This window comes from Phoxinus phoxinus (assembly GCF_949152265.1).
Source record: "Phoxinus phoxinus genome assembly, chromosome: 25".
Lineage (NCBI taxonomy): Eukaryota > Metazoa > Chordata > Actinopteri > Cypriniformes > Leuciscidae > Phoxinus > Phoxinus phoxinus.
Genome location: NC_136900.1, coordinates 12,753,252 through 12,766,880, shown reverse-complemented (window position 1 = coordinate 12,766,880; position 13,629 = coordinate 12,753,252). Strand labels below are relative to the sequence as shown.

Sequence of the window (13,629 nt, the reverse complement as noted above, 5' to 3'; positions counted from 1 at the left end):
ATTCAACAAAGTCAGCAGACTCCATAAAAATTACCTTAGCAATCAAAAAGCATTGTTATCTAATTTTATTTGCCATGTCATAAATTATAAATAACATGCCAAAAAAAAATCATTTTTAATGTTAAATAGGCCTAAGTCATCATTTCATGAATGCAATAAATATTTAATTTATTGTGTGCAATATTTTTATCATTAATTCAGAAGGCTCGCAGTAAATTCCCCATTCTCTGATCATCTTTTTAAAAAAATTATTTTTATTGATAAACATGAAATCTAGACTTGCTTTTAAACATTCTGCATTTCCAAAGAACACTTGTCCCTAAGTCAGATAAGACTAGTAGTCAGATAAGTCAAGTTGTTGACTTCAGAAATCATCTGATGGCTCTTGACCTTTGATAGACCACTGCCTTCAAAGATAACTGTACATGACATCGGATTTCTAGATAATGCTATCTTTGAACTTATTTTGTTGACCACACCTTTAAGGACCTCCGTTTCCAATGCAATAAAGTTGCATTGGAAAACTCATGGTGAAATCATCAACACAACCATGATTTGTCAAAAAAATATGCTGACCTTCTGTCATACATGATACTGCCCCCATGATTGTTATTTTTTTAGAGATAATGACCAAATTGTATTCTACGTTTAGAACTGGTGACACTGCTGTAATGTACAATAGCCCATTTTTGAGAAAACCGAGACCTGAATGTGGACAAAAACATAATTTTAATGATATAGTATAGTATAACATTCAAAATAAATTATTCATGTGTAACATTTACAGTTTTAGTAGTTAGTCTGTTGGCAAAAATCACACGTTAGTATTGTGGAATGAAACAACGCTATAATCAAAATTCAAACCAAAGTCTGAAATGAAAGGTACGTTGTAAATGATTGGACCCAGTAGTGTGCTTTGGACTTGTAAGAGTCCTCATGTGACAGTCAGTCATGGAGTCCATAAATGTCATTAGGGAGACCGCATCTATAGCAACGAATGTCAACACACAATGACAACGATAAAACACGAAGATCAGACATGCAAACTCAAAACGGGGAGAGACTGGGCACTTTTATATTGATGTCCCCGATATTGATGTTACGGGGCATTTCAGGAAGGTTCATATTTTTCACAGCAGAAACAGCTCGTGCTGGTGCTGCAGACAGACCACCCTGCCAAGAAAAAGAAAAAAATACTTTATCACTTTTATTTAGTGCAGATGAACAGATCTGTGTATAATATTTATACTTATATTTTTAAAAACATGTATTATCAAGAAAGATCTATAGGCTACTATTTAGTTTATAAATAAAGTACATTTATTATCAATCTTTTGTCAGATTCTGAATGTTAACTAATAATTTAAACATTTATTATAACCTTAAAAATCTAATTTTTTTTTTAACTACCGCACTGCAAATATTCAGCATTAAATTTGAAGCCCAAACTCGGCCCATAAACAAAATCGTGTGACCCAATACAAACAGTCCAGTGGAAATTTTAAAGGGATAGTTCACCCAAAAATGAAAATTCTGTCGTTATTTTCTCAACCTCGTGTCGTTCCAAAATCCATAAGACTTTCGTTCATATTCAGAACACAAATTAAGATCTTCTTGATGAAATCTTGAGTTTTCTGTCACTCCATTGACAGCTACGCAAAGTCGCAAACTACCACTTTGACGCTTCAAAAAAGTTCATAAAGAGATTGTAAGTTCATAAAGAGATCGGTTGAGCTTCTGTTTATGTTCGCTGATCAATATTTAAACGTAAATAAAAGCATTCAAATACAAATTTTACGTAACCACTCAATTTATATGGATTAGTTTTACAATCTCTTTATGAACATTTTGAAGCATCAGTGTCAGTTACATTGCTGTCAATGGAGGGACAGTAATCTCTCAGATTTAATCAAAAACATTTGTGTTCTGAAGATTAATGAAAGTCTTAAGGGTTTGGAAAGACATGAGGGAGCAAATAATGACAGAATTTTCATTTTTAAGGAGAACTATCCCTATAGGGCAAAACCCAGCACAATACAAGATATAATACAAATAAAATAAACAAATATTTGTATTATAATATATGTAACATTGTATTTAGAAATAGTTTTTTTTTTTTTTTTTTAAGACATTTCAAACACTAACCAGAAGTTATACAACAAACCCTGATCCAGCTTGACAGAGCATTTTCAGGTCGAAGTACATAGTGGAACCATCACGTTTCTAGTGTCTTTACCGAAACATCATGTATGGAAGTTCCTTTGTTCTCAACCATGTGCGCTTTTTTGTCTTGTGTAACATTTCCTCATTGTAACCTCTTCTATGTATACATAAGAGTGTCAAGTGTTGTCAAACATTAGTGATCGCCTCGACCCCAGATAGGATATCAGGTGACCATGAATCGCTGATATCTGCTCTGACATCTTTCGCTATTACATGATATCATTTTAGTTCACATGATGTACTGTTACACCCTAAATAGTTTCAGGAAAAACAGAAGTGATACTAAACCAGACGAAATGTCTTTTGAGATATCGTTCATATTTCTAGCGTTTCACAAACATTCCAATGGCTCTGTGTAAAACATGCAGTAAAAAACTAAATGAATGTGTACAATACAATACATAGTATTCAACAATATGATTTATCTGTCTGTACTATTAGTGTATTAGAACTGAACTGAGCTGGACGATGACATAATTTTTTGCAGAACTTCTTTAGATGAAATTAACTAGTAGATGATCTTTACAACAGAACTGAATCAACACTGAACAGACTTCAGCTGAACAACATAATTTGTCTGATATCACTGTATTGTATAAAGCGCTATATAAATAAAGGTGCCTTGACTTGAATACGATTTAACCTGATTTTTTTTTCCTTATACATTTTTATTAACAATGTGCATATAGTATGCGTCACATTAAACTATTTAAAATTCTCCTTCCTGTCTCAGTTGAGGGAAAGACGTTTGCATGAACTTATGTCAGCTGAACTGGAGTGACTTCAGGTTTCTCTATGTAAATGTGATCTCACCTCCGATTTCTCCATTCTATTCTGCAGCTCCACTTGGGCAACTATTTCATTCATGTTAGTTTCCAGAACCATCCCGCCCATGACAACTTCCTGGAGAATGTAATGGACCTGAAAAAAAAAAAAAAAAAAAAAAAACTTAAACCTACAAAACTATGAGAATCCGGTTCTGCCTTTGTTTTTCATTTGTTAATACAATAATGACGTATGAATAAACAGCTAGGCTAGACCATCCTCTTTAACAAAGCTCAGACCGACCCTCACAGCCTCTGAAATGGGACACTGCTTATGTTTTTGATCATTTAAAAGCACCGGTTCGTAAGAGTCACTTGTTGGGGAATCGAAATACACTAGTCTGATTTCATTCACTAAAAGAACTGGTTCATAAGAATCATTTTATTTGGTCACACTGTGAGTTCGATTAGAGAGCACATGGCTCCGCTTCAACACAAACACACCTATTATTGTGAAGTATGGCTTTTATAATCTAATCATTCAATTTGGACAATAAACTTTACTTATTTAAAATCAATACTTTTACACAGTGCCATAAACCGCTCAACTGACTGAATCGGAGCATGGAACTGGACTGGACCATAACCCTAAAAATACACACAAGCACTGGACTACTGATGCGCAAAAACAAATCCATCAGAAGTTATCCGTAAAGCCATACATTATCATTTCACAGTAATTCCTTTCACTCATAAAACAATATTATTGATTAGATAACTAACGAAGCCAGCGTAGTGCACACTTCTATCATGAACGTATTTTACAATGGTGCCATAAACCAACAGAACATTATCAGAAAGTATATTCTGAACTACATATAACATTTCCTTTACATGATCGATCGAATTATGATCACCCCCATTTATTCATGCCCTAATCAATATTTAACAGCACCAAAAAACACTTTTACAAACACTTGTTATGAAGTGAACATCATACACCTGAAAACTGACCTTATCCATGTGAAAGATTAAGTCCAGTTCACACACATTCTCAAAGCACTTGTCCAGGGTTTCCACAAAGACCTGCATGATACAATAATGTACAGTAGTGTATAACAACATGTTCTTTCACAGAGATTTCTAAAAGAGACTTTGTGTTACACAAAACAAAAAGATGCAAATCAACCACTCATGCAAACAAGTACTGTGGCAGAACCATGGTATCAGATGACAGTGTTATAAACTAACTTACTGGTATTTAAATAGAACTTAAATGTAATATTAGTATTTTTCAGTGAGCATTAATGCATCCTGACATGTCAATGAACAATTGCATTAAAAAGGGATTGTAAACATTGCCTGGTCTTTATGTATGCCTTCAAAAAATATGTGTAGGCAATATGATAGACATAATACCCCCTTGTGGCTGTAAGCCACTACTACAACATGAGAATGGCAGTATGTTCACCTGTATGAGATCTAGAATCCCCAACTCGCTCTCTGATGAGTCCACACAAAACACAAAGTACAGAGTGGCATAGTGTCTGTAGATCAGCTTGTAGTCGGAGCCGCCAATCAAACTAAGCAAAAGGAAGAGGAAAAATACAGTAAATAACCATTGAGAGCATCCGTCTTTAAACAGACATGGATACTGAAATATAGATGAAAATTATATCAGAAAGCCCTTATGTGCAAGTTATTATGTAGAAACCCTTCCGTCACCTTCCGCCCTCCAGGAAATTGCAGACATTATCGTCTCTTTTGGACACCAGATGAAAGGTCTCCCTAATGATCTGTTGCTGCATGTCTTCTGCCTGTGAAAGAAACATGATAAACTGATTATTACATATTAAAATATACAGAGGAGAGAAAAAGCAAACACTAATATTATACAGTACACCATATGATATAGTTAGATTATTACATTCATAGAGTGGAGCTTATTTTGGCTACATATAATAAGCATTAAAAATGAGGAACTGACTTTCCAGTAAGAAGCTGGAAAAACAATCAGATACGAAAACAAATAAACATAATACCAAGAAACATATTTGACACACATAATTTATCTGAAGCTAATATTGTATGGTTACATGAATAAATAACTACGAAACATTGAATAAATCTCAATTAGTTAAATGAATCTGCTGATAGTGTCTCAATGGTAACGAAAGGCACTAAAGTTAGCTGGCAAATGCAGTTTCAGTGTCTTTTATGCGCGTATCTTACAAAATATTGGTAGAATCTGATGAGCCTGGGTTTCCCATGGTTGTTAAAAATAAGAATAGCCTTGATCATCCTTGTTTTTTGTTTCTTTTTATGTGGTTACTCGTTTTTAGCGAAGCTTCTGCTTGTCAATAAAAACGACTCTGAGTACTTCCGTGTCACGTGACGGTTTTCCATTATAAAAGTCCTTGGTATTAAAACTCCAGACTGGAAAAGCAGCTTGTTTCTTCACTTTACTGCTTCACTTATAATATACCAATATCATCATATATATCTGGTAGATATGATGGCATTGGTAGATGAGCTAAGTGGCATTCTTTCATCTTTATTTTGTTAATTGTATATTATGAATGCATATTTATTTAGCGTTATTTGCTAATATTCACATCAAAACCAATCATACATATGATCCCATTATTCTTTAAATACTATGACTATCATGGTCATTTAAAACGATTTTATGTAATTTAATAATTCTCCGTTAATTAATGTCCACCGACGTACTATGAGCTGAGTGCCTTTATTTTGACACGATCACAGACCGCAACGTGACCCGGAAGTCCTGCATTTCCTCTTGTCGCATCAGCCGTGTGTCGTGTCTGTCAGCTATCTGCTACTTACATAAACAGCCCAAATTAAAATATGAAGCATTTGACAGGAGAGTGACATTAAACACACTGCATGAGAAATGAGACGGTGTTTATTTGCTTGCTTAGTACGGTGATTAGACTGGTTTGGAAACGCTGCTGTTTACATCTAAGTTATACAAACTGATTTTTTTTGTGTGTGAAAAGAAGCTTGTGCTTGTTTGGTAAGTGCATCCCCGTGAGCTTTCTTTATGTTTGTCAAGATTGCTTTAATAGCTAACACGGATTTTGTATTCTAATTTTCTTGTTGCCATTCAAGTGCATGTATAATTAAGGCATGTTGTAATTAGTGTAGCAGCTAAGTGTAATTTAATATTTATATATTGATTGTAGGAAGATGGGTGTTTCTTTAAGTAAAATAGTTCCAGATTTAAGTGAGTTAGGAAACACATGTTCCATTGTAAACAACAAACAATGGTGTTGTTTGTGTCTGCTCACACTCTTCTTAACTGACCTACATTGCCCTAGTAGTGACTCTTAAGGTGTTAGTAACCATATTAATACACACAGATAATATTTTTTGAATTGTACCAACATGCAATTGTATTTTCACCTCCAGTATTGTGTATGTTTAAATTATAAACCCTCTAGTAATGACAATCAGCATCATGTGTGGCTTAACCCTTTATAGTTTAGGAAAAATGTATGCAATTTAGGCTTGAAGATTCATTGCTGATAGTTGTTTGAGAATGATTGAACCCTGCTTTTTTTTTTTTTCCAATAGCTACAGACTGCTTTATTTCTTGTCTGTGTTTTATTCCAGTTCAGGACGGTCCATCCGTGAATAATCTGCTTCATCTCTGAGTGAGTTTCATTCCTTTGTTCAAGCCTGGATGGAAGTCATATGATCTGCACATCCTGGAACGGGTTTAGTGAGCCCTTCAGTGCTGTTTGCAGTGGTGGCAGTAACCAGGCGTTCTGAGGGGTGTGGCAGAGATTTATGTGCTGCGCCCAAGACCTATTTATTCACTTTTCAAACTTCCTTATACCCAAAACAGCCTGTATAAGTGCAGCAAATCACACTATCTAGGACCGACAAGAGATTAGACCTTACACTACTTTAAAATCGGAGCTTATAATCTGAAAATGAATATAAAAAGGTAACTGTATATGCTTATGTGTTTTCATTGCACTTATGGTCTGGTCTTAGTTGAATAGGATTGTGAAACCGCTGTTTTGCAGGTAGACCAGAAGAAATTTTAAAACTTGTTCTAGTAATGTTTTGGAATGTGTACTAGATGGCGCAATTGAATCACATTTATGTTTATTCCCACTCACTTCTCTGATACAATATCTATCTATCTATCTATCTATCTATCTATCTATCTATCTATCTATCTATCTATCTATCTATCTATCTATCTATCTATCATATTAAAGAAAAAATTGTTGTTACAGTTTTATAAATCCTTGCTTTTGTATATCCCACAGATGCTGGGGATGTGACCTTCTCTCTCATTATGATCATGACTGTCCACCCTGTCCTGGTCCTGCTGCCCATCCTTGGGTTCCTTGTGCTTCCATGTGTGCCCACGCATTTAAAGAACGGCTTCAATATAGTGGCTAATAAGACTATGGACAGTCCAGGGGATTGTGACTCGCAACTAGACTGTAAGTCTATTTCTAGGGCATCTGATATATTCAGATTTTTATACATTTATTATTTCTGAATAGATATTCTTTTGTTTTCATTCAAGTATTAACTGATAGCATGTTGGGATAACAATAATTACAACTTTATAAACCACCATTATTAAGTTTTTTTTTTTCATTTATTTAAGGTAACATTTGCCATAAATAAATGAGACGCATCAGTTTTTGTTTTACTATTTACATTTTATTATTAATAATTTATACGGATATATTTAATTTTAATGTCTAGCTTTATTAACAAAAATAAACCATTTTAAAACATATATTTGGATCAATGACATGTGCATATTTTTTATTCCAAAAGCATTTCCTTTTAAAATAATTAGTATTTAAATTATTTTTAATATTTCATATTTTAATATAAAATAATAAATTCTTGACATTTCATTTTATACGATAAAACCTATTTAGTTTGAATAAATGTAGTACATTTAAATACACACACACACACACACAGGTGTGTATATATATATATATATATATATATATATATAATCACAATGTCATTTTTATCTTAACCCTTTTATCTTTTTTTCTTCACACAAAACCTCAATGATGCAAGCTGTTTTGAGAACTTTACCATGGAGTCATATCTACATCAGCAGAATTTGCTAGAACATTGTCAGCTAGAATTTTAATGTCAGAGAAAGCAATTTTCACCCAAAAATAAACATTCAGTCACCAAACCTATATGGCTTTCTTCTGTGGAACGGAAAACAAAATATTTTAAAGAACCCTGGGAACCAAACAACATTGGACCTCATTGATTTTCATTGTATGGAGCGCTTTTCAAATATCTTATTTTGTGTTCTGCAGAGGTAAGTCAGTCATACATGTTTTGGAACAACATGAGAGTGAATAAGCGATGACAGAATTGTAATTTTTGAGTGAACAATCCCTTTAAGTTTGCAACATTATGCATATGCATGATTAGCTAAGTTCTGTCTCGATAAGGCGAGTGACATTCCTGTGTCCATCTTTATTGTTGACCCCTGCAAATATATAAGACAGGCAGAAAATGTAAATGACAGATTTGTTTGATTCTTTTCCACTATTTCCAAGAGTTAAATCAGACGGTTTTCTTTTTCTTTTGTTTCTTTAAGGGCTTGAGAGTAAAATGCAGTCTCTGTGCTACCTTCAGAGATAAAACAGGGTACCTGCAGAATATCATATTTTTCTTAAAGTAAAGCCATATGTTTTGTTTTGTCTTTTTATACATCACGTCTTTCCCTTGAAGAACGTGCACTTTCAAAGAGGGCCATATGTTTCGCATTTAAGATGAAAGAGAGGCCTGGGCTGGCTGTTCTGCTTATGCGCCAGCCGCTGCTTCAGCGGGCCGTACCCTTCTACATGCTGCTTTTTTTTCTTTTTTTTTAATCAAATCACTTTTCCTCTCCTCTTGCTTTTGGCCACACACGTTGAACTTGACTATCCCGCCACCTCTGTAAATACGCAGACAGCTGAAATGACCCCGGGGCACGCTGGCTTTGTGTTTGTGGGTAGAGCGGCTGGCCCTGCCCCCGCCCGATAACACGCACGTACACAGTCGTATTGAGTTTCCGTCACGTTAACCGTATGGAGATCGAAAGCAAGGTCAGAATCACCACCGCCATCTGGAAGTCTGAAATGTTTGGAATGATGGGGAGCTATAAATACATTAGCATTCCACATTCCAGCTCAGGGAACGGTGTGTTTTTTCGACACGTCAAAGACCGAAGGTACCATGTAGCGACCGGTGGCGACTGCAAAAGTCTTGACGGGTCCTCTACGATTTCACACCGGACTCCATTCGCTTTTGCTTTCATGCGTTTTCTGCTTTAAACAGCTGGAGAAGTGTTTAAAAGGGGAAAAAATGCACACGATGCAGCTGGCCTAACGATTTAGTGCGTCAACGCTGACCAAGAGATGATTCAATCGGCATTTTTCACCTCACCGAGGTTGATTATTGATTCACCTGGAGCTTTAAATGCTGGATGAGTGTCCGAAAAGGGAAACGGTGGCATTTTGGAGCATTCTGCGGTGCCAGCGCAAGCAAATTCTTTCTAGCCCCGTTGGTCCTGCCTGGTTAAGTAATCAGGGGAAGTGGGAATAAGGGAAAGAGTGGAGACGGATGTGGAGGTTGAGGTGTGCAGTACCTAACACACACATGGCTGCTGGGAGGGGATCAAAGAGAGGTGCGGCAAGGCCTGTTTTTCTTCCCAGACGTTGCTCGTTCCCGAAGACTGCAGAGCTCAGGATATGCAGTTTGACATCCAGTAATGAGCATTCAGGGAACGTCTCTGTCCCAATGAAAACAACTGAGGTTAATGAGTCACAGATTGCACTGTTCATTTTATTTCTCATTTTTAGAGCAGGCTGTAAAATATATTTGGCCTTGACACTCTAAAAACAGCCTTTAGAAACTTAGTTTAGGTTATCTGTCCTCTTAAATTTGGATTATGGTAGCACAAAGTGTCCATTTTCTTTCTATTTGATCATATTGGAAATTTTAATTATGCTATTCTGGGAACGTATATTGGTGTAATGTGCTGGATGTTTCAGTTTTTCATCTCTGGTGCATATATTTGCATATGATGCGTTTCATTCAGCAACTTTACCTCCTATTTTTGAAGGAATCTTGTTAGTCTTTTTGGATGATTTGTTCAGATTTTGTTAAGAGTTATTTGTGTTTGACTACACTGGTGGTGTTGTTTTTAAGCACATCGTTCAACTCAAAAAGTCTGTAAACTCGCATTCACAATCCTGGTAGTATTTTGTTATTTTGTCACTGATTAATTTACTCCGCAGTAACAATTCAGCAATCTTACATGGTTTTGAAGTCAAGCTTTATTTTAAGCAACAGCTTTTTTGAAGAGGAAGTCTTGATTTGTTTGTTCTTAATTTTTCAGGTCCTGAAGGTGAATCTTGTTCGATGGCTATTCTTGATAAAGAAAGATCTCGGTGTTTTCTGATCAGCTGCCCAAATAATACCCAGAACTCTTCTTGTGGAAATGTCACGCAATTGAGAGATCTGTTAGAGGACACAGGTGTGACCACAACTGCTAATACCCTTTACTTTGGTTTTTCTGCATTTGTGTTATTTATGTTTGTGCTTTCATCTTTTGCAAGATGATCTGTTTCAAAACAGTCTTTCTAATTGATTAATCAACAGAATTGACTCGTAAGAATCATTTATTTTATTACATTTTGTGCTGGTTCTTTTTAAAGAATCTAAAACACCACAACCAATGTAGTCCAATTCACACACAAATTACTTTTTATTTTTAATGAATCAGACTTCACTGGTTGCACTATATATTTTTGATGTATTAAAAAGAATGGCAAGAGTAATTTGTTTGTGAATCAGACTACACTGCTCCAACTCAACAGAATATGTTTTCTTATGATTACCTCATCACATTTGATCTCATCTCACTTGTTCCAGAATATCAGCCATGTCAACCGTTTACCAACTCAAACTTTGTTTTTGCAGAGTCTAACGATGTGGACAATAATACGACTAGAGAACTGGTACTTCTCCAAGACTCTTCTGGCACCAACTCTTCCCGATCTTCTCCAGACGGTTCTTCATCTAATACCACACTACCATCGGCCTCTGAAGCTAACGTCTCCATCTCCACGACTTCCACTATTACAAAACCGACCACTTTACAAAACGACTCGACAACTAATGCGACTACCAACCTGCTGTCAAATTCAACAGAGAAATCCGCCACAGCTGATGCAGTGCCAAAACCATCAACCATTCCAACAAAACCAGCGATAACATCTACCACCACAACTACACCAGCGATAACATCTACCACCACAACTACACCAGCCATGACATCTACCACCACAACTACACCTAAACCAACCACAACCAGCCCTAAACCCACTTCAACAACTACCAGCACAACAACCACCTCCGCAACAGTTGCACAAACCATAATTCCAAAACAACCTTCACCATCAGGGAACAAATCGTCCGTCAACATCTCACCATTAGTGCCTACAGCACCTTCATCCAATTCTTCCTCTAAATCAGTACAAACTTCTCCCATTCCAACATCCTCAGATGAGAAGCCAACGCCAACCACGCCAAAAACCTCAATGAGCCCCTCAGTTGTGGCATCCAAACTGCCTAAGGACATTCCCAAAAGGGACCAAGCCATTGTTGATATGGCCGGAGACTCTTTGACCAGCCACCTGTTGAACACAAGCTCTCTGCTGGCCGTTCTTCTGTTTGGCCTCCTCTTTTTCGTGGTCACGGTGGCGCTGTTTCTCAAACAAGCGTACGAGAGCTACAAGCGAAAGGACTACACTCAGGTCGACTATCTCATCAATGGAATGTACTCCGATTCGGGGGTCTGACCGGGATTTTGTGGTTTACATTTCAGTGTATTTCCGTTTGGTAGCAGATTGACTTTGGTTTGAGGCCCTTTGGTAGCACTCGCTCACATTTCAAACGCTCGAAAGCCCTGTACGACGTCTAGCTATGGGAATCCAGCTGGTGCTCGAGTGAGTTGGTGTGACGTATATCTTTTGTTTCTATGCAGATTTAGCTTCCACATAATTCTTGGCACTCGGGGCTGAAGCCTTAGTATTAACTTAGCCCTCAACCTTCGTTCAACGAATGTCATTATAAGGGATTCATAGTGCAATATTTGGATATGTTTTGTCTAATCTGTCATGTTCAGTGTTTCATCTGCAGCTGATGAGTTGGCTGCAATAATTGCCTTTTTATGTTTGTCGGAACGGTTCAGGAACATTTAACGAATTATGAATTAATGCCTTTTTTTTTTTATGTGAGTAAGGAATAAATGCCAAACCAGGAATTGTGGCACAGAAGCACATTATTGTAAAGCCAAGGGAATAACTCAGCCATTGTTTATTTAGTGTCTGGAACAAAGAACAGATGATGATCGTGTTAGTTGAGGATCAGAGGATGGTATGAAGTATGATAGTTTGATATGTGCCAAATTGATTTTGTAAGTCTTAATAGCTGCACTGTTAAAAAAGATGTATAATAAAGAAAACTTACTTTGCACTCTGTCTTTTTTATTGTGTGAAATCTCTGTGATCCATGTATAGCTGAAATCTGTGCACCAGTTTCCACCAAAAAAAAAAGAACTTCCATCATGGAGCTTCTATGTATTTCCCTCCACTTAATATATTAAAGCGATAGTTCACCCTCCAAAATTTAAATGGTCACCATTTGAGCTCTTAATAAAAAAAGGAAACTAAAAAATATTTAGACTAACTAGGCTACAGACTTGTATGCTAAAAAACAAACAAAATATTGGTAAAGCATGTATTTTTTAGAATACTATTATTGGTAGATTGTATGTTGGGTAATATGTCTTTTTAGTTACATGTTGTCAGTCATGAAGTATACAGTATCGCATATACAGTAACGTTTCCGACAAATGACTCGGTTCAGTGAAGAGTCAGATATGAACTCAGTAACAACTCTAAAATGATTCACAGACTTAGTGCATCTGATTCAAACTGATTCCTGGGCTGTTATGTGAATCTTTTTTTTTTTTTAAATTGACTCATTAAAAAGAACTAGTTCATAAGAGTAATTTATTCTTAAATCAGACATCACAGCTTACATTTTGTTATTCGTTGTGACGATATCTTATTAAATCGCAAATGAGGCACACAAAGTTTTCCCCATTACATTTTAAATTATTATCCCCTTTTTTTATTGTATTTTTGACCATTGAGTGGTCATTGAATGAGTCATTTTTATTTGCGATTGGACTATTTTGGTTAACTTATTGCTGTCAATAAAACAATCCTCTAAGCACTGTTTAAAGGGATAGTTAATCCAAAATTCGGTCATAATTTACTCACCCTCAGGTTGTTCCAAACCTGTATGATTTTCTTTCTTCTGCTGAACACAAAAGAAGATGTTTGGAGAAAATGGGTATCAAACAAAACAATTGATGGGCCCCATTGACTTCCACTGTATGGAGAAGGGGAAAAAATACTATGGAAGTCAATGGGCCCATCAATTGTTTTGTTTGTTACCCATTTTCTTCAAAATATCTTCTTTTGGGTTCAGCAGAAGAAATAAATTCATTCATGTTTGAAACAACTTTAGGGTGAATAAATGATGACAGAAT

General features: G+C 36.0%; 2 protein-coding genes across 3 annotated transcripts; one reads left to right on the top strand and one right to left on the bottom strand.

The window, feature by feature from the left end:
• Positions 1-55: 55 nt before the first annotated feature.
• Positions 56-5,383, bottom strand: ap3s2 (adaptor related protein complex 3 subunit sigma 2). The gene is made up of 6 exons (XM_079603549.1): positions 5,220-5,383; positions 4,713-4,804; positions 4,459-4,570; positions 4,002-4,073; positions 3,037-3,144; positions 56-1,173 (listed from the first exon to the last, which is right to left on the bottom strand). Exons 1-6 carry the CDS (start codon positions 5,286-5,288, stop codon positions 1,048-1,050), a joined length of 579 nt encoding a protein of 192 aa, XP_079459675.1. The 5' UTR covers positions 5,289-5,383; the 3' UTR covers positions 56-1,047.
• A 323-nt stretch (positions 5,384-5,706) lies between these two features.
• cUnh11orf24 (chromosome Un C11orf24 homolog) lies at positions 5,707-12,615 on the top strand. Of its 2 annotated transcripts, XM_079603548.1 has the most exons (6): positions 5,765-6,027; positions 6,627-6,667; positions 7,295-7,474; positions 10,405-10,542; positions 10,989-11,270; positions 11,301-12,539. In XM_079603548.1, exons 3-6 carry the CDS (start codon positions 7,324-7,326, stop codon positions 11,867-11,869), a joined length of 1,140 nt encoding a protein of 379 aa, XP_079459674.1. In that variant the 5' UTR covers positions 5,765-6,027; positions 6,627-6,667; positions 7,295-7,323; the 3' UTR covers positions 11,870-12,539. The 2 variants fall into 2 exon arrangements, with proteins under 2 accessions (XP_079459673.1, XP_079459674.1); XM_079603547.1 differs by having other exon boundaries at positions 5,707-6,027; positions 10,989-12,615.
• Positions 12,616-13,629: the final 1,014 nt, after the last annotated feature.